The sequence below is a fragment of the Lynx canadensis genome, chromosome A1 (assembly GCF_007474595.2).
Source record: "Lynx canadensis isolate LIC74 chromosome A1, mLynCan4.pri.v2, whole genome shotgun sequence".
NCBI classification, from domain to species: Eukaryota; Metazoa; Chordata; class Mammalia; order Carnivora; family Felidae; genus Lynx; species Lynx canadensis.
In genome coordinates, this window is record NC_044303.2 from 173,468,848 (window position 1) to 173,489,890 (window position 21,043).

Genomic DNA, 21,043 nt, shown 5'->3' on the forward strand with positions numbered 1-21,043 from the left:
TTTCTGGAACACTAATCTTATCCCAGAAAGGGGAAGTAAGGTGGGTAAGTCCAGAGGCAGAGAGAGACCAGAGGAAGTCAGCTGGATGGGGAGGGTGGGAGAGTGGGTGGGGATGATACAGAGAGCCCTTCTTATGGTTGCCTTGGGGGTGGCCCCAGGCCCTAGGGGGGGACTCCCAGAGAGTCTGAATCTGGTTTGGCTCATTAAGGTAGGGTTAAGTGGATTGTTGGGGTGAGCTTGCAGGAAATAGTGCTGCTGGACCCCAAGCCGTGGTCTACCCCCACTCCCCAGACGGAAGCAAACAGACTTATAAATGCATGAGAATTTAATTCCTTTTCCATCACGCAGTATTGGGAAAGGGGGTTGTAGTGGTGCCACAGAACAACTGGGTGAGGGGGAGAGTGGCAAGTAGAGAAAGGAAGGTGACAGGGAGGGTGAGAACTCAGCCAGTGACTCAGGCACCCACATCTATGCACAACCAAACAGCTGCAGGTCCTGTCCTCAGACCCACCTTACTCCTGCTCCACTGAGTCGGACTTGTGTGTCCAGGAGAACCAAGCACAGGCCTCCAAACAAAGCCTCCTGGTGTGCAGAGGACTCAAAATCATACCCAGGTACCCTGTAGCCTGCACACAGCCCTCCACGGGTGCATCAGTTCACACATGCAGGCTGACATACAGTATTACCAAACATGCCCACACATGCACACACACTGACTCTCAGTCACACGAGCCCAGACCTCTGAGGACCTGCACAAGGACAGGCCCGTGCCCAGAGTACACAGAGACACCCCTCTGCCCTTCTACAGTGGGCCCCAGGCACAGGCCCTTCCCTGCCCTGGGTGGCAGTCTGGGCTAGAGGCGGGTGGCATTGTGTCGAGCAGGCAGTGCCAGACGGGGGGAGGGTGTGGCAGGGGGCAGCTCCTCCAGGAAGACCCTGGCGGGCAGCGGGGGTGAGCGGGGCTCAGGAGTGGCACAGCACAAAGTAGCACGGGTGATAAGATGGTCCAGGGGCTGCAGGGAGTGCATCCAGTGGGGCAGGAAGTCCCATGTCTGCAGCCACTTGGGCAGGCGTCTGGGGCTGCGATTCTGCAGGACATTGACGAGCACCACAAAAGCCAGCAGGGCCCCAAATGGTGCACCCACCCCCGCCATGGCCTGCCAGCCTGCCATGGAGATGCCAAACACCAGCGAGGGCAGTAGCAAGAAGCACAGGAGGAGGTAGAGGACAGCGAACCAGCGGTACTTGGCAGTGCGTTTGCCCAGCGCCTTGGCCATGCGGATTGGCAGGCGCGTGCAGGGCACTGGGTACCACAGCAGGATGCCTGAGATGTTGAAGAAGAAGTGGCAGAGGGCAATCTGTAGAGGAGAGGGCAGAGGGGCTGAGGTGGGCATGGCTCCAGCTCCCTGTCAGGCCGGCAGGGATAGATAATAGGAGCCTGGCCTGGAAAGGCAGCACGAAAGTCACCAGAGGGCAGATGTGCTCCTAGCATAATACTGAAACACTTCCAGACCAGGTAGTAAATAAATGCTGCCCTAACTCTACACATTTTCCCCCACTGACCCCTCTTGCAAATTCCCCAACAGATTCTGCCCAAACTCAGCAGTAAAAAGATTCATTCTAGTTTCTGGCTCAGCTGCTCTGTCATCCTTATTGGTCCGAACCCTGGCCCCAGCCTCAGGTTTGTCATTACTTCTTTGCTCCTAGAACAGCAACCTCTTTGCCATCTTTCCCCCCCTACTTGTCCTTAATCCCTCAGAATGGGCCAGCCCCCCTCTCGCTGCACCCCTTCTTCAGAGTGCAAATCCCACTCACTGTCATTGGTGTGATTATGTGAGTAATGTCTACCCATTAGATGCTAAGGTTTTGGGGGTGGCACCCGGTCTCCTTTGGCCTGTATAGTTTCCAGAGCCTGGCATGGTGGGCAGCCCCTAGTAGGCAGTCAAAAACTCTGTTACATGATGTCCCACCCTGGGTCAGGTGCCACACCCCAGTCCCAGCCCTGTCTTGCCCCTGGCAGGCACCCTCCTAGGCGCACCTGGAAGGCGCTGGACAGCTTCTCCCTGGGGCTGGCCAGTGCAGCCAGGATGGCTGTGGTGGTCGTGCCAATGTTGGAGCCCAGTGTGAGGGGGTAGGCCCGCTCGATGCTGATCACACCCAAGCCTGAGGCCAGACAGAGAAGACAGATTCTCCTCAGCCCCCTCCTTCAGCCCTTTCCCTGCCAGCCCACCCTGCCCCACCCTGCCCTGCCAGGGGCACTCACCAATGAGTGGGGTGATGGCTGAGGTGAACACAGAACTGCTCTGGACAACGAAGGTCATGCCAGCTCCCACCACCATGGCAAAGTAGCCTGTGGCCCAGGTGAAGGGGGCGGGGAAGTCTACGAGGACACCCCCATCCCAGCAGGGTCAGTAGGAGGGCATTGGGAGAGTAGCCAGGACCTTTCTTAGGGAGGAGGTATTGGATACCAGCTTCCAAGTGGGGTCTTGTCAGTCCCCTGCTCAACTGCAGTGGCTTCCACTTATAGTCCTCCTACATGATATCAGATATCATGGCTGCTGAAAAGCCCTCCCTGACCCCTGGCCCTCTGGCGGACTTTGTTTCTTGCTTCCCTAAGCTCCCATAGATGTACCTTATTCCAGCATTTGTTAGCCTCTGCTGGTGCCAGGCAGCGTCTCAAAAGTTTGAAATGCAGTTTAAAATGAAAATCAGGTGGTGTCACTCCCCTGCCCCAACCCTTAACCCAAAAGTGGCCCCATTACCCTTATTAAGTCCTGGCTCTGAGCACAGCTTGTGGGGACCCTGTGACCTGCTCCACCCTGTTACCTTACTGACCTCTCTCTGCCTGGCTCACTCTTCAGACACATCTGACTACTACTCCTCATTCAGCCTCCTCACAGAGGCCTCTGACCACCCATTGAAAGAGGTATCTTCCATACTGTATGTTTGTCACTTTTGATTTCTTCTCAGCAGTAACTTCTCTATCTGAATATATCCCCACTCAGTCATTTATTTTTCATTGTATATCCATCTCCCCCTCTGGCCTGTGAGCCCCCTGAGGGTAGGATTCACTTCTGGGGCTCACCTCTGTATCTTTGGCACTAAACCATGCTTGGGCACACAGGTTGAATAAATATCTGTTGAATGAATTGGTGGCCTCTGAGGATCTGTTTAGAGCCACCTGCTAGAATGGAACCACAGCCAGAGACAGCCACAGGTCCCCAGCTGCCAGCACCTCAGGGTCCTTAGAAATCACCTGGCCCAACCTCTTCTTTGTTCACAGGGAGAAACTGAGGCTCAGAGATGGCAGAGCTTTACCCAGACCACATAGCAAGTGGGACTTAGTGAGATTTGGAAGGGCCCATCCTGGGGCCCACACACCCAGTTCCTGGGGCTTACCAGTGTTGATAACCTTCTGAATGACCTTGGCCACTTGGCCCTTAAGCAGAGAGTTGAGCATCTTGACGAGGAGGATGAGGCAGGTGCATAGGAGCACTAGGGAGCCAGCCAGCAGAATGAGCCCCACAGCCAAGTCAGGGAGCCCTGTGTCCACGAAGATGTGGTTGCCTGGCAGAAGAGGTGTCAGGCTGCTGAGAGCTGAACACCCACAGCTGCTTCCCAGCATCCCACCTCTAGTACCCTTTTGGGAATGGAGTCTAAGGCCCCACTTCAGGCTACTTCAGCCTCAACAGCAGGGCCTAACCCAAGCCCATGAGCTGGGCTGATTGATAGCTGGCTTTCCTGAGGCTGATAGCAGCAGTGGCCAGGTTGGGGACAGCCCTTCCTCTGCCCGGCTCTGCCCCTGCCATGCCAAACATCTCCCATGATGCAGACACTCACATTTCTCCATGGTGGCATTTCCAAGGGTCCAGCTGGTATTGGCCTCTGTCCTGGGCATGGGAGTGGGAGCCTAGATTAAGAGAAGCATGACTTAGAATTTAGGAAAATGCAGCAGGCCTTGGGGATAAGGTGGGGGTTAGGAAGAGGTGGGGGATGGGGGGATGGAAGTGGGCCTCCTGGCTACGTCCCCTTGGACAGCTTGCTTGTCTTCTTTGAGCCTGTCTCCTCCGCTGGAGAGGTGGGGATGAAAACACCTGCCACACAAGAATATGGCCGTGGTGAGTCCTCTGAATGTTCTGTGCTATCACTCTGCTGATCTGGCTCTCACTGGAGCCTGCAGCCTCCTGATCCCGTGGCTTCTTGTCCTTGTTTCCTTCTACCTCTCCTTGGCATTGGGTGCTACTGACCATGGCCCTCCTTCTGAAAACTCTCCTTTCCCCATTCTTTATTATCAGTCTGTCTCTTGGTGCCTCCCTCTTCCCCAGTGTCTGTGCCCCATCCTTTCCCCTGAGGCACCATCAGCCCAAGCCCCATTGTCCTCTCGCTCAAATCCTTACGGGGGGATGTTGGGGTGCAGGGAGTGGGGGAACCACCGGTGGAGAGAAGTCCAGGCCCCACCCTTTCTCCATCCCCCACCTACTGTCAGTGAAGTGAGGGGAGTTTCTGGAGCCCCTCCCCCCAATTCAAAGAGCCCAGAGCCAGGCAGGCCCAGGCCTCTGTCACCATCCAAGGATACAGCCCAGCATGGCCAAATGGCCCAATTTTACAAGAGAAACCACATACTTTACAATCCTGTGAGGGCCACTAATTTGCAGCCTCACTGGATTGAGGAATTATCATTTTTTTTTCATGCAACTGGGGTGCCTTACCTTTCCCTCAGGATTCTAGCCTTGAAAAGAGAAAGTGGGCTGGGCTCGGATGGGGAGAAACCATCTCACAAAGGAGGAACTGAGCCCCAGAAATAGGCAGTTACTCCCAGGGCCCCAGGCAGAACACAAGAGCTACAAATTTTCCTTATACACATTCTGCCTTTCTGGGAGCTGATAGGGGCCCTGGTCCAGTCCCCAGGGAGTTCTGCCTCCCACCCCCACCCCGGACCTCCCCTGTGCTGAGGGTAGCATCTCAGGTGCGGGACTGGCCCTTCAATGTTGCAGCTTCTTTGGGGTTTATTCCGAACTGTGTCATTTATAAAATGTATAATAGTAAGAAATATTTCTGGTGTCTGGCTTTAAATCAGGTTTATTTTAGTGACATGTGTCACTGTGAGTGGGGCACTGTGCTCATCTGTGTTCCAGCTAGCCACACCTGGGGCCTGGGGCACCCTCAAACCCAAGCCAGAAGTGCAAACTGAGAAACCAGGAGAGAATACTCTCTGTCGGGCTGTGTTGGAAAAGCAGGCCAAGAGAGTGATGGGAGAGAGCCATGTGTTTGCTGTCCGGCAGATCTGAGCAAGTCCTGTTTCTTAACACCAACTACCTGGGGCAAGTCATGTCACCTCTCTGTACCTGTTTAAAGCAGGATAGCCAAAGAGCTGTTATAAAGGTTACAGGAGAAAATGTGTGTGAAGTGCTGTCTGCAGGCTTATGCCATAACAAGTCTTCAGTAAATTGTGCCTCCTAATACGGATTAGACCCCCCTCCGTCCCTGGGCCCATTCAGGGTTGCATGATGGGAAGGGTGGATGTGTATGTGTTTGCGTGAGATTGACTTCCTAGGTCAGGATCAATGACTCCTGCACGTGTGCCTGAGGATCCTGGCCCTTTTGGGGAGGATCTTCATGGGCCAGCCTGGAACCCTGGGAGGCAGATGACCCCTGAGATGAATGCATACCTGACCAGCTTGTGCCCCACTGACCTGGCTGGGCCTATGGATCTCTTAAGGGAGGAACTTCACTGGGGTCCCACTCAGGGCTGGCTGTATCAGGGCAGGGCAAGACTCAGGGCTAAGGCCTTGAGGGTTTTGAACCTTGACCTTCATGCCTGGGATTGTGTCGTTCTGGCTGAGCTCACAGAGGGGAATCCAGAGACTGTAAAGGGCAAGAGAGAAGTAGGAGAGTGGGGAGGCCAGAGAGTGGGTAGACTGCACAGTCAGGCTGGGGGTAGGTACTGAGGGAGGGGAGGGAGCAGGCCCAGGGCTTCCTTGTCCAGAAGGTGGGACCTCTAGCCTAGATAAAGAACTGGGCAGCCCAGGGTCTGGGACATATCCCTAGATGTGCCCATCCTGCCTGGGCCTGGGGGTGTGGTGGGGGTGGTGAACTTTGTGGGAAGAACAGAATAAATGAGCACCAGGCAGCCCTAAGCTGAGATCCCAGCTCAGCCACTCCCAGCTCTGTGATCCTGGAACACTTAAGCTCTCTGGGCCTCAATTTCCTTTCCTACAGTGTGAGTTTTATGATGCTGCCCACCTAGTATTGAGGAATCTTGGAAGAGAGTTAGGATCTAAGTGCCTGTAGGGACACCCCAAATTAAGGAAGCACCTCTGAGATTAAGCTCACAGAAGACTGCCAGGCTCCAGAAATCCTTCCCCTGGAGAGAAACGCACAGGATGTGGGCCTGTGCTGTTGTTCAGCCTGCAGGGTTAGGGGAGCTCTAGGGTCTTTGTTTTTCTGGAAGCAGAAATCACCGTGCCAGCAGCGCCGTCTGGTGGCAAAGAGGAGAAATCCTTTTTAGAGCAGTACCTACCACTCGGGAGCAGTCTCTGGGTGGCTGTGGTTGTCTGGTGGCATTCAGGCCTGGTGGGCAGAGCGGGGAATGGACACATATGATGGAACACCAGGCTGGCTTCTGGAAGAGCCAGTGAGATGGGGGTTCAGAAGCATGGGCTCCAGATTCCACCAGGATTTTCATCCTACCTCAATGGCATGGACCTCTGCAAGCCTCTCTGAGCCTCAGTTTCCTCAACTATAAAATGGGCAAGTGATAAATCCTGTTTCCCCATTGCAAGTCTTCAAAGGATGCTCGTTTAGACCAGGAGAGTATGGTTGACAATCCATAGGATAAGTACATAAGAAGGTAATTTTCCAAGACAGTGTTAGGTCCCTGGAGTGTCAAGAGGTGTTGGGACACTAAAACTGCCTCTGGGTTTTCTTCCACCGTCTCAGACTCCCAGTGCTGTCTTTGGTGACTTCGTTCCTTGGAGACTGTTTTGGGTGAGGTTGGGTCCAGTTTGGTGAAAGCTGGAGGCCACGAGGACAGGTTGGAAGGGAGATTCGGTGGCCAAAGGAAAAATTCAAGTCTTTGGTGCAGCAGAAACCACCAGCACACACAGCAAGAGCAAGCACGTGGCTGCGGAGCCATGTTCCACAGGATCTGACCTAGAGAGAGGGTGAGAACAGGGAGCTTGGATCCCACCCCTCAGCTACTCTCCAAGCCAGGGAAATCCCATCTGGATACTGCTCTTAAAGAAAAGTTCTCCTGGGAGAGCTGGGATGAGAAACCAGTGCTCAGGCCAGTGGCAGCAGGAGCAGTGAGGCCAGCCCCCGCCACGTGAACTTGAGTGGGTTACTTCACGTCAGTTGGCGTCAAGTTCCTCTTGTGGAAGATGGGATACTCATGTCCACCTCGCCAGCGTTTTGTGAGGATCCCATCGGGACAGGGTTATGTCTGGTGTACGTATTACAAGGGGAGACCTGCTGAATGCAGCTGCAGGTGGGCAACGGGGATTTCAGAGCAAGAGAGGAACTCCACAGCTCAGGACCTCCCTTGCATGGTTTGTTTTGTGTGAAGATCAAACCGTGTGATTTCTCTGTCGTCCAGATTCTGCTATGAAGTAGAGAGGATTTGGGCAATTCAGAGAGCTGAGAGAGGGCCCAGAGGGTGGGTGAGAAGGTGGCGCTGTGTTAGAGGGGTCACAAAGCCAGTGTAAGAGCTGCCCGTATGGGCTTTTTGATGTCAAACTGCCTTGAACACTCAGAAGGACTGAAACAGAGCTGTGCACCACTCAGATGCAAAGGAACCTCATAGGGCAGGGTTGAAAGGATCTTCTCTGTTCACGCTGAGATAAAGGGCCGGTAACATCAAGTAGCAAGTAGGAAGGATGAGGGGGCCAGGCTGTGCTACGCCTTTGGCTTCAGCTTTCCTTATATCTTGTTCCAAATGGAGTTTCTTCTTATATGTGATAATTAGGGAGAAGCAAATACTGTGGATTATGGTTTTGATGAAGCATTTCCTTTTTTATGGCTGAGTGAGAAAGTGTGCTAATTGCCTGCTTCCTTGTTAGCCTGGTGTAATGGCAGGTCCACAAATTTCCAATCAATATCTTCATTCTGGGCAGGGAAACGGTGCAAAAGGACAAGCAGACACATGCCTGTGGCAGTCTCCAGGGGGAGGAACCCCTATGTCAGCACAAGTGGCTGTTGTGTCTCCAGTGAGGTCTCCACGTGGCCCTCTTGTCTTGTTCCTGTTTGTCCGGCTTTCCAAGGCATCCTTCTCCACCTTCCCTACCCCTCCCCCCATTACCTGGGTCCCCAAACACAGCAGAGCTGAATCACTAGTCTCCCTGGCACCCTAGTTGGGGGGAGAGAGCCCCACACTGCTAGGCCTGCACACAGGGCCCTGAACCGGCAGGACAGGCTCTGAGTGTCTCAGCCTCTTGAAGCCTGTTCTCTCTACCTGTGAAACCAGAAGGTTGAGCTAGACCAGTGGTTCTCAAACTTGAGCATGGAGCAGACCTAGAGGACTTGTTGAAACATAGGCATGCCACCCCCCGCCCCAAGTGTTTTTTTAGAGTCTAGGGAAGGGCTGAATACTTTGTAGCTCTAATATGTTCCCAGGTGGTACAGAGGCTGCTGGTCCATACTTTGAGAACCACTGGGCTAGATCAATTACATGCTGACTCTAGTTGATTGGTAATAGCTGCCTAAAGTCAGTGTGAGACTGGAAGGAATCAGCATAACATTACTTGGGGCTAGACCTGAGACTCACCTCCATGGGGTCTGGGTGGCACCAGATCCGGATGAGACTATGGTTTCTCAGGGACTCGTCACCGGTGGCAATGCTGGTAATCACAGACTTGTCCAGCTGTGGGCAAGATGTGGGTGGGGAGAGTGAGAGAGGAGTCCTTACTATCCCCCGGCCCCCACCCCGTGCCAACCTTGCCCCCACCTGGATGATGAGCTTGGTGAAGGGCTCTGTGATGATCTTGAGCAGATCAGGGGCATCACGGCCGCCACGGATGTTGAAGGAGGCAACCACCAGTCCAGTGACATGGTGCAGGTACCCAGTGGCAGCCTCCAGGGGCAGCAGGACCAGAACTGACAGCCAGTTAAAGCAGTCGTGCACCGTGGCCCCCGCGAAGGCCCTAGGCAGGGAGGCCACATTGCAGGGCAGGCCAGAGCCGGGATGCACTTACGGCTGGGGGCTCCTGGCACCTGGGACCACCCTCCCCTGACAAACACAGGCCCCTCACCACTCTACCCCCTCACCGCCGGAAGTCAGTCCTGTCCCCTGCCTGCATCAAGGCCACAATGGTGTTGGTGACAGAGGTGCCAATGTTGGAGCCCATGATGATGGGGATAGCAGAGCTCACCTCCAGCACTGGTAGAAGAAGAGAGGACCTCCTAACTAACTATGTGAGAGCCACTCAGCTTCTGTCCCCACAACACATCCCTCCAGGTTCACTACCCATGTCCCAGCCCCCATCGGGCAGTCCTGCCATGATGCTGCCCAGCCTTGGTGTCACAGGTTCCTATGGGCACATGCTATATGTGTGCATGCATGTGAACACATGCACTGCATGTGCACATATGCAGATGAAGGCACATGACTTGTATGCAAATGAATATCTGTGCTTGTGCGTGCACATGTGCACGAGTGTGATGGTTAGTGCCGTGTGTCAACTTGGCTAGACCATAGTACTCAGTCTTCAACCCAGCACCAGTCTAGATGTTGCTGTGAAGGTGTTCTGCAGATTTGAGTCACTTCTACAACCAGTTGACTTTAAATAGAGGGGATTATCCTTGATCACCTGAGTGGGCTTCGTCCAATGAGATAAAAGGCCTTACGAGCAAAATTGAGGCTACCCAGCGTTGGCTTCTGCCCAAGAGTTCCAGTCTGCCCTTCCTCATAGCCTGCTCCATGGCTTTTGGCCTTGCTTAGCCAGCCCCACAATCATGTATACCAATTCCTTGCAATAAATCATATGTATATCTCTAGCAGGTTCCTTTTCCCCGACTGATAGAATAAGGAACTGTGCGGTGATGTGGAGCTAAGCCTTCCTGGGGCTGTACTCCCCATCTGACACCCTTTCCAGATCTTGGGGCACCCCTCCTGGCTGAGACTCCTGGCCCTGACTTGGAGGACAGGGTGATTGATGCTGGAGCTCTGCCCTTTACCTTTAGCAACCTGTCCCTCCCCCCCCCCCCCCCCCCCCCCCACCAGCCTCCTGGTCCTGACACACCACCTCAGCCCCCATCCACACACCCAGCCCCCATGCTCTTTCCCTAGCCCTGGTGAGCCAACTCACAGCCGGAGGAGACCATGCTGACAATGATGGACGTGGAGGTGCTGGAGCTCTGCACCAGCACAGTCACCAGGATCCCAACCACCAGCCCTGCCACTGGGTTGGACAGGATGGCATTGTCCTTGAAGATGTCGCCAGCCACCTTCCCTGGGGAGCATGAGCCAGTGTTGCCTGATGCCCTTCAGGAACCCTGCCCTGATCCCCTCCTCTGGCCCTACCTCCAGCCAGCTGGAAGGCAGAGCTGAGCACGTCCAGGGAGCAGACGAAGAGGTAGAGAAAGGCGAGCATCAGTGGCACCTTGAGGAGTGTCATGCCAGCCCGGCGCAGCTTCTGGGCCAGCCCAGGCTCTGGAGATGGGCCAGCCATGAGCACAGAGGCCAGGGTCTAGGGCACTGATGGCTGATGCCCCTGCTGTCCACCCCCTTCCCAGGCCCACCTGGTTTCTGCTCTTCCTCCAGGGCCAACTTGGCAGGCAGCGGGTCATGGCACTCCAGAACCTCCCCATAGGGGCAGCTGTGCTCAGTAAGGGCCACAGGGCCCAGGCTGGGGAAGGCATAAGTGGAGGTCCCTGGGATCCTGTGCAGAACTGGGGAGGGAGGCTGGTCAGCAGTTCTCAGAAGCCCTGGGACAGGCAGGGTTGGCTGGGGGTGGGGGGGAGAGGCAGAGGGATGGAGATCTCACCAGGGATGTGAGCAACTCGGGGCACACAGGGACCAGGGATGGCAGCAGCACTCACCCTGAGGGCTGGGCACATAGGCAAAGGCTGTCCCATGCATCATGTGTCCCCCTCGGACTGGGAGTGGGGAGACAGCCGGGCCCCCCAGCCTCTCTCCATAGGACATCATCCTGGGCACACACAGTGGGGCCACAGCAACACTGAATGACAACTACTGTGTCCTGAAACTTACACATACACACCACCCCTCAACATCCGTACCTGCATACTTACATGCACAAACACCCATGGTGTGTAAATCCCAAACACACACTCAGTGAAGTATACCCTCCACCCCCACATATACTCAGAGATGCATACTCAGGTGCTCAGCCCAGATTCATTTATTCTGTCATTCAGCAAGTATTAATTGAGCATCTACTCTATCCCAGACACTGAGCTAGATGATGGGGTACATAACTAACTAAACTAAACTAAACTAACTAACATAACTAACTAAATAAATACAAGGAGAACTGCCTCCTAAAAGCTCAAAGTCTCACGGGGAGATAGATGTCAATGAAATAAGCCTTCAAATAGATGGCAAGTGGCAATGGGGACATGTGTTCTAGTGACAGATACAGGTGCTACCAGAGTGCCCCGTGGCAGGGGGTGGACTCTTGAGGGAAGAGAGAGCAGACGATCAAGCTGAAATGAAACAGGAGTGGGAGTTCCCCTTGGGCTGGAAGGAGATGAGAATGCCCTGCAGCTGGAGGGGACCTGGAAACATGTGTACTGGCAGAGGTTGCAGATGTGGGCCAAGTCTGCACATGCAGGAGGAGTTTGGACCATCCTGAGAGCAGTGAGGAGCCATGGACACCTGCTTGCTCATGGGACCAGTTGGACATACACCTGGGGGAGGGTCCACTGGCCTGGATCCCAAGTTCCTGGGTTCCCCCGGCAAATGAACTTCTTTCCCCATCTACCTCCCTCCCTGCCAGATGGCCTTTCTCTCATGAATGAGTCTCAGACCAGGACTGGTTTAGGTAAGGAGGTTTCCCCCCTTGTTATCCCCAAGTCTGGGAAGCCCTCGGCTCACTTTAGGCACACCCTCAACTGCACCAGGAGTTCTTGGTTGATGGGGTAGGAGTGCCAATCTGCACTAGCAACACATATCCTTACACCCCTATAATGTCCCAAGGGCCCCTGGCTGTTGTGGTGGAGGTGAGGGGCTGGCCTGAATTCCAAGCCCTGGTAGAGCACGAGTCCTTTTTACTTTAGGGGAGTAAGCCAGGCTGGACTGAGCCAGGCTGGACTGAGACTGAGATGTTATGGGTGCAGAAAGGGGAAGCACAGTTAGGACAGAGGTGAGGGAGTGGAGGTGATGGGCTATTTCCTACTAAGACTTGGGGATGGGTTTGGGACAGGGGGCCCTGGGCTTACCTTGGGGGTTCTGTGTTTCAGCTCCTGCTTGGCTGCTTAAGGAAGCCCCAGGGGCCTGAGAAAGAGCTGGGACCCTCCCCTTTATACCCTTGGGTCAAGGGCAAAGTCCCAAAACCCTAGCTACCCTCCCTGTTCCCCAATTAACCTCACCCCTGAGATTCCTCCCAGTTAATTACTAATCGTCAGCTCTGCTGGGGGAGTCTGTGGTCAGGCTTTCCCTTCCCCTACACAGAAACTTTGGCTGAAAGAGACAGAGACCCAGCTAGGGCACAGACACATCTCCTTTCCCCAGGCAGAGACCCTGATGCCACTCAGGCACTTTGTTCCCAGGGTCCCCACAGGGATTTCATGGCTCCAGCCCCTTCCCCTCATGCTTGGCCTGACAGGACACCACACGGAGTGACCCAAATGCTCTGTAGCCTTGCCATGCATCTGGATGTCTGTGAGTCTGTCTGCAGGTCTTGGGGGACACTTGAAGGAGAGGGAACATGTGATAGAGGACGTAATAAGAGAGAAACCCAGAAAGGCTGCATAATATTGAGTCAGGGAGGGTCTTCAGTACATGACTACAAATCCAGGATGCATCTGAGAGAATGACCAGATCAGGAAGGACCTGGTCTTCATTTTAGAATGGTCCCTTTGGCGTGGTTGTCTGTCAAAGGAGGTGATTCTGGAAGTAGAAAGGCCAGTTAAGAGGCTGGATGGTCCAGAGAAGAGATGATGAGGTCTGAATCAGGTGGATATGGGGAGGGATGGGGAGGAGAAGATGCATCCCAGGATAACTTGGGCAGTGGAATGGGTGAGGAAGAGAGTGGGAGAAAGGAGAAATATATGACAGTTGAGTATCTAGATTCAGAAGCTGATGATTCTATGAGATCTATTCCAGAACTCCTGAAACCCAGAAAGGGCCCTTAGGGAGCCTTTGAGAAACTTGTTTCCCTTTCTTGGGGCTGTGGAGCCTGAATGGGGCCCCAGAGTCACAAAATAGATGAGAAGGGAGCTTCCTTCTAAAGGAGTGGGATTTAACAGATCCAGCAGTAGTGGGTTCCATTCAAGATCTAGCTTAGGCAACTGTCTGAGTAACCTGTCTAACATTATCCATTCGTCTGTCCATCCGTCCATCCATCCATCCACCCACCCACCTAGCCAGCCAGCCAGCCAGCCAGCCACTTGTCTATCCATCCATTCCTAACAACATGAGTTGAGTTCCTACTCTATGCTGAGCCAAGATTGGCAAGGCTAGCTCTCTCCTGGTCATTAAAATCCCTGAATCAGCTTGGGGTGCGAGGCAAGTCACTTCACCTGTAAAATGGCAATCGGCACCTCCTTTGCAGTGAGTTGAAGTCAATGAACTAACTGACCCATCTCAGTGCCTAGAAGAGTCCCTCAGCATGTGAATTCTCTTCACGCTCTTGTGCCCTTCTCACTGTCTCTGGGATGGCTGCAGTGTCCCAACCAAGGGAATGGCCCCACCTCCTCTAGATTCTCAGCCCTATTTCAGGTCAACAACTCCTTTTGCTCACTAGTTGCACTTTGATCGCTCAGGATCCTCTGAGTTACAGTCCTACTCAATATCTCACATTTATTAGGGTGACACAGACCCAGCCTTTCCTATCAAGGTAGATGGACATTTCTGCACAGTTCCCCTTTAATGTCATAAGGGTTAAGTAGTTCATCCTTAATTTGCAGAGCATTGTGGAGTTGTCCTCTGGGTAGTGTTCACAATGGACTTTCTGTTGAATGGTTAAGAGCAGAGAATGAGGCTAGCCCGGGTTTGGATCCCACCCGGCTCCACCACATTGTGGCTGTGTCAGTTTAGGCCACAAAATCCCCAGAGGATCGGGGAGGGGTGGGAAGCAGAGATGCAGCTGGGATTGGTTTTGGGTAGAGTGACCATAAATCCTGGTTTGCCTGGTCAAGTCCTGGCTTATGACTGTTGGCCCAAAGTCCCCATTCACTTAAAAAGTGCCATAGTTTGGAAAATCAACCATACATTCTTATGGCTTGTTCTGGGAGATTATGGAGAACTGGGGCAATCAGCCACCTGGTGCTTATTAGAAAGGTCTTCATTTATAGAAAAAGGAAAAGAAAAACAATCCTGCTTCTCAGAAACATTGTTGTAACAATACTGCCTTTCATCCTTTTCTCTATGCCTTTTTAACCTATTTGAGTGTTATTGTCTATGAAAGACTGCATCTTGCTCTTTTTCCATCTACCATCACATGTTACTTTTCTTGTGTTCTTTTTATAAATTTTTTTAAATGTTTATTTATTTTTGAGAGAGACAGAGACAGAATGCGAGTCGGGTTAGGGGCAGAGAGAGAGGGAGACACAGAATCCGAAGCAGGCTCCAGGCTCTGAGCCGTCAGCACAGAGCCCAATGCGGGGCTCAAACTCACTGACTGCGAGATCATGACCTGAGCCAAAGTTAGACGCTCAACCGACTGAGCCACCCAGGCGCCCTTTCTTGTGTTCTTATACTCAGTGTCAGTTGCATCATGTCCTGTCATGAATCGTAACTTATGTAGTGAACATTTGTGTGTCCCGGAACCTCTCCAAACTGGAGTGAGTGATTTGGGTAAGACGGGTTCGTGCATGGATAGGAGGGGTTTCGCTGAGCCAGGGAAATGCAATCATTGCTAAGTTCTTGTGTTGGAATCATTCTTTGGCTCAGAAACCCTGTTTTTTTTTTTAATATATTTTTTAATGTTTATTCATTTTTGAGAGAAAGAGAGACAGAGCGTAAGTGGGGGAAGGGAGAAAGAGAGAGGGAGACAGAATCCACAGCAGGCTCCAGGCTCCGAGCTTTCAGCACAGAGCCTGACATGGGGCTCAAACCCACAAACCGTGAGATCATGACCTAAGCCAAAGTCTGACACTTAACTGATTGAGCCTCCCAGGCGCCCCGGGCTCAGAAACCCTGTTAAAGTCATATTGGGCTCAAAGGCTGTCTGGGTCCAAGCACACACCGCCCCCCCCCCGCCCCCAACCCACAGTGGGTCCAGGGACCTCTACCATAGGCCCTGTTCCTCTCCCCTGCCTTAGGTCAGATCCTAAGCAGGAACAGCTATATCCAAGGTGTTCCTTATGAACTAGGGGTGATACTTTTTTTAAAGTTTATTTTATTTATTTTGAGAGAGAGAGAGAGAGCAAGGGAGGGACAGAGAGAGAGGGAGAGAGAGAATCCCAAGCAGGCTCCGTGCTGTCAGCGCAGATTCAGGGCTCAAACTCACAAATGGTGAGATCATGATCTGAGCCAAAATCAGGAGTTGGAAACTTAACTGACTGAGCCACCCAGGTGCCCCAAGGGTGCTTCTTTTTAATAAAGCTAGGATCTTTGATAATTTTGAAGTCCACCTTCCCTGCTCGCATAAAGCTTGGGGCTTAGTGAAAGAGGCAGTTATCAATCAAATGCAGCAAGAGATATAATTACAAAATGCTATGAACAGTGGCTGCTTCCACGTATATTGGTGGGGGGACTGCTAAGTGCTGGTAAGAGCACCGAAACTTGGGAGCTGACCAGATTGGGTTTCGAGACTTCTGAGAGCAGTGGAGAAGGCAACCAAGACTCTGGTCCTCTGTTCATCTCATCCCCCTCCTGCTCACCTCCTGTCTCTTCCCTGTCGGAGACAGACTGCGCGTGTCCCCCTGAACGATGACTCCTGCCCTGTCTGCCCACCTGCACTCTGGCCATGGCTTCTCCCAGACCTCTGGGCCTGGAGCCTGGGTGGTGGGTGGTGTCTCACAGTGAGAAATGGCACCCAGGAGGAGGAGCAGTTTGGGAGGGAAGATGCCAAGAACCGTCTGTACAGACTGAGTCTGAGGTGAGCAGTTGGATCTGTGAGTCTGAAGCACACGACGTGCTCCTTACCCCAAACAGGGCCTCCTGCACGTTCCCAGCCTCAGTAGCAGCATGTGGTCCATCGATCTGAGCCAGAAACAGAGCAGGCTTCTTTGACGTGTCCTCCACCTCCACCTCCTGTCACTCACCCATCACCCAATACCCCCAATTTCCCTTCTGTGGGAACTCCCTAAGCCTTTCATCTCCTCCCTGGTCAGGGCCACCATCTCTCATTGAATGTTCTCCCTGCTTCTGCCCTTGTGCCCTCCAATCCGGTCTCCAAAAACAGCAGCCAGTCATCTTTTCAAGATGCAATTCTGACTAGGTCACCTCTCTCTTTTCACACCTGTCCAGTTTGAAACCAGCATCTTGTCATGGCCTTGGGGCCCAGAGCGACTTGGCATCTTGCCTGCCTCAGGGGCCTCAGGCAGAGCCTGTGATGATACCCTCCAAGGGAGAATATGCACATGGAGGAGAGATGGGGCCCAGGGCTGAGTCCAGAGGAGCATCCACCTTTGAGGGAGGGCAAAAAAAGTGGGGGGGACTCCTGTGAGGAAACCGACAGGTACGACAGGGATTAGGAAGAAAAACAGAAAAGCAGATGCCCTAGAAGCCAGGGTTATCTCCCAGTTTTGAGAGATATACCATGATAAGCCGGGTCAGATGCCACAGAGATGTTGGGTAATGTGAGAACGGAGCAGATGTAGTGACCTGGGCAAGCTGTCCTGGGAGAGTGCTGGGGGCGGGGGCAGCTTGCAAGGGGTTGGGAATGAGCAGGAGGTGGGAGCTGAGACAGCATGGCCAACGTGAATGTGACAGACTGACAGATAGTGAATTTGATCATGCCAATGAAAACAATTTCTCTGGGAGTGACACGACTGCTGAGAAGAGGAGAGAATGATCCCAAGAACAAGTGCTTGGTCCGGGAATGGAGCAAGCTGTGAAAGTTGGCACAACCCGCTGTTTCTCCAGTCCTCGGCTAAGATCCATTTGGTCTCTAAATACACTCAATTTTCTGCATGTAAGTTTCCTGCAGGACCTAAAGTTTGAGGACAACCAAGGGAAGAAAAATGAACATTCCAGACCATCCCTCCATGAACTAGATTTTTTTGAGAGAACTAACGACCACTATAATCCCACAACAGGGCTCCTCCTGCCTCTTTGAACCAGCATGTTTGTTCCACCAACATAAAAGCCCACTATGAGTCAGCATGCTGCTGCATATTGTGGACACAGCAGTGAATATTCCATCCAATTATTCAGGCCAGCCCCACTGTACACAGACACAGACGTGTGTGTGCATCACACACACACGGGTGCATCCTCTCTGTATGTGTGGTCAAGGCATCACCAATGGGCTGGTGACATAGTAGGGGCCACCTGCCACCTCCCCTTAGGAAACAGAGCAACCCCTCTCTGGCTGTCTCGACTTTGTCCTGTCTTGGACAGTCTGGACTTCAATCTGAGCTGCCTAGCAGATGTTATCCCATCTAAGCCCCATTTTCCAGATTGGGTGCCCCATGCCCTATTACATTAGATCCATGGATCCAGGGCAGGGGCAGCTGACCTGAGGATGCCCCATCCTTGTTTGGGGGATAAGTGCCCTGTGTAATGTTTAATCCTGGTGGCCCAGGCACCAGTCACTCATTGACTGATGAGGCCAAAGTCTGTGGCCAAAAGAGCTGAGGTTGCTTTGGGCTTTTCTCAGAAATCAGCTCTTCCCCTGAAGCTCCCTTCCTCATGTGGCTCCAGCTCTGTGCTTTCATGCTGGCCTCAGGGACCAGGCCTGAGGGTGAGGTTGTGGACAGCACACTCTCAGATGGTAGTCCCATGCTCCAGCTTCTAGGTTCCAGACCTGAAGCTTTGAGATCTGGCTTTAGACTTCAGGTCCTGAGTTCCGTGTTCTGGGCCTGGAGCTGTAGGCCCTGTACCATAAGTTCTCAGGTGCAAGCTCTGGGTTCCGGACTCCAGGATCCGAGCTCCAGTCCCCTGACTCCAGTTTCGGGCATCTGACATCCAGCAGAGCAGGGACTCTGCTTCTTGGCATTGGGCTCTAGGTTCTGGGCTGCAACCCCTGATCCCAGATACCAGACTCTACTTCTTATTTTGTTATTATTATTTTTTTTAATTTTATTTTTTAACTAATCTCTACACCCAATGTGGGGCTCAAACTTACAACCTGGAGAGCAAGAGTCTCACACTCTAGCCACTGAGCCAGCCAGGTGCCCCTCCAGATTCTAATTTTTTAGATTTCAGGCTCTTGGCTCCAGTTTCTGGGTCTGGGCTTCAGGTTCCAGTTCCAGGCTTTGTGCTCTGGGTCTGGGCTCCCAGTTCCAAGCTCCAGTTCCATACTCCATACTCCAGGTTTTGGGTCTGGTTGCTGGGTTCCTTCAACTCCTCAGCGGAAGGGCTGGAAGACGGTAGCCTACCTGGCTAGTGGGGTTACTGCTGCCCACCCCTCTTAGCTGGCCAGGACCTCATTCTGACAGTCAGCATTCTGGGCTGGCCTAGAGGTGGGAGGCTGGTTCTATGGTGCTTCTCCTTGGCTTTCTGCCTCTGTTTTATCCCCAAGCCAGTTCTCTGCAGATAGGAGCTGAGATGGACCACACAGGAATCACAAAACACACACGTGTCATGTTCTGTTTCTCTTGGATCCGCCAGGACCACCAGGGACACCAGTAGTGCCCCCTGTTTTTGTGTAGCGGTATGGGCCTGTGCCTGGCCTGGGATGCTTCTGATTCAGTATAACCAACCGTGTGTGTTCCTTCCCCTCTGGGCATTTCTTTCTCTGTGGAAGCTAAATTCCAGCCTCTAATCCCCCAGAAACTGGAGTCACCTGACCATCAGGCCAGGCCTCCTGCGGGGTGCACCTTGCGCTCTCGCTCTTGGAGGTAGGAATGGCTGCCCCTGGAAGAATCCGCCCACAGCTGCGTCAGCACTTACAGCTGGGCTCCAGGTGAGAACTGGTGCCTCTACCTGCCCCCACCCCGGCCCAGAACCCAGGTCACCGTATGCTCTGTGCTCGCTCTGTGCCCATCCCATACTACTTTACGTCTAAGACTGTCAACAGTGTAAGGGACCAGAGATAAGTAGCAAGTTTTCTCTCTTAGAGGCTTGGGTCCCACAGGTGTCCTCCAGGTAGTCACATCTCTCTCTGCCTGTGTCCTCTGTAAACTGGGGGTGCTGGAGCTGCACAGCAGTCAACAGATGTGTGTTTTCTCCCCTCCTTAACACTGGGTGCTGGGTGGATAGGCTAACTCCCTTCCAGTCTGCCCATCTGGTGGGGGAGGAGAAGCAACTCCACTACTTTTCCCAACACCAAGGAATCCAGCTCCATGCAGTGGCTTTGAAAGGGCCTGTGGGTTGACCAGGTGGTGACTTTTGCCCCTGGGCCTGGACCCCCATCTTTGCAGTGAAGGCCCAGGACCTTGAGGGATTCTGAGAGCACAAGAACTGGAAGGAGGGAACTGGGTCTCCTTCAGCCCGGGACAGCTTCAGGGGACATGTTGGGGGATTGTGGCAGAGGGACACAGCAGCCAGCCAAAGTGGGCCAAGGTGGCCGGTGGGCTGAAGCCCCCAGGGAAGAGTTGGTTCTCCTTCTGGAGAAAGGGATGGTGGCCCAGTGTGACAAATAAGTGGCCCTGGGAAATTCTTTGTGTTTTTAGAATTATTAGTTTTTAAAAGTGTTTTATTTATTTTTGAGGGAGCATGAGCAGGGGAGGGGCAGAGAGAGAGGGGGACAGAGGATCCGAAGTGGGCTCTGCACTGACAGCAGCAAGCCCAATGCAGGGCTCGAACTCATGAACCATGAAATCATGACCTGAGCCAAAGTCAGACACTCAACCGACTGGGCCACACAGGTACCCCTATTATAACTATCTTTAGGGATGCCTGGCTGGCTCAGTGGATAAAGCATACAACTCATAATCTCAGGGTTATGAGTTCAAGTCCCACATTGAGAATAGAGCTTGCTTAAACAATAAATAAATATTATAATTATTTTTAATAGCATCTTTTAAAAAACATTAAAGCTAAAATGAAAGTGTCCTTTGACTACTCCTCCCAATCCTAGTCCCCTCCCCATTTTTATCTGCTTGGCATGCGTCTTTCTAGAGCATTCTCTATTCTTTCTATATACTTATACATGTGTCTCTATGTTTGTGGTCATGTCATGTGCATTGCTCTACTTTCTTTTACCAACAATAACACATCTTGGAGAACTTTCCACATAAGGACATGCTGTACCCAATTCTTTACCTGCTGTGTGGTATTGCAGAACACAGACACGCTACCACCTTTTGTGTTACCCCACACATTTGGCTGTTTGCCAGTTTTGAGGTCATAGACACCCCTGCAGGGAGGGCGACCCTGTACGCGGGAGTGAGTAATTCTCTGGTGGTAATGCTGGGGTCAGATGCTGCATTTTTAATTTTTATGCTCTTCTCCCCAGAGCAGCCACCTCAATGTATCCTTCCCCACCCCACCCCCAGAGGGTGCTGGCTTCCCAGAAGGGGTTCCTACAGCATCAGGGTCCTCCCTGGTGTATGTCCCTGAGTCAGACAGCCTGTGTGCTGGTCAAGCTCCAGCAACAAATTCTTTGCAGGATCCCAGACTAGTCACTTCCTCTCCTGTAGCCTTGGTTTCATCCCCACCAGGCTATTTTGTCATGAAGACAAAAATGAGATAAAGGATGGAGCCTGCCTAACTTGGGGGCCTGAGTTGATATGCATGTTCCTCCCCCTCCAGGGGCTAATGTCTATCAAGGCTCTTCCACCTGACCCATGACCCCCTCTATCATGGGGCAAT

The 21,043-nt window shown here is 52.8% G+C and overlaps 1 protein-coding gene across 1 annotated transcript; it reads right to left on the reverse strand.

Moving 5' to 3' along the window:
* Positions 1–631: 631 nt before the first annotated feature.
* SLC34A1 (solute carrier family 34 member 1) lies at positions 632–11,143 on the reverse strand. Its single transcript, XM_032594962.1, has 12 exons — positions 11,035–11,143; positions 10,735–10,884; positions 10,517–10,645; positions 10,302–10,445; positions 9,262–9,373; positions 8,942–9,137; positions 8,762–8,857; positions 3,841–3,910; positions 3,400–3,567; positions 2,264–2,380; positions 2,039–2,163; positions 632–1,358 (listed from the first exon to the last, which is right to left on the reverse strand). Exons 1-12 carry the CDS (start codon positions 11,141–11,143, stop codon positions 855–857), a joined length of 1,920 nt encoding a protein of 639 aa, XP_032450853.1. The 3' UTR covers positions 632–854.
* Positions 11,144–21,043: the final 9,900 nt, after the last annotated feature.

Excerpts from the sequence above, each read along its gene's own strand:
- SLC34A1 (XM_032594962.1), bottom strand. The coding sequence starts at position 11,143 with ATGATGTCCTATGGAGAGAGGCTGGGGGGCCCGGCTGTCTCCCCACTC. Across the intron at positions 10,885-11,034 it reads CTATGTGCCCAGCCCTCAGG|TTCTGCACAGGATCCCAGGG; the intron begins GTGAGTGCTGCT and ends CTCCCTCCCCAG. Across the intron at positions 3,568-3,840 it reads AAATGCCACCATGGAGAAAT|GCAACCACATCTTCGTGGAC; the intron begins GTGAGTGTCTGC and ends CTCTTCTGCCAG.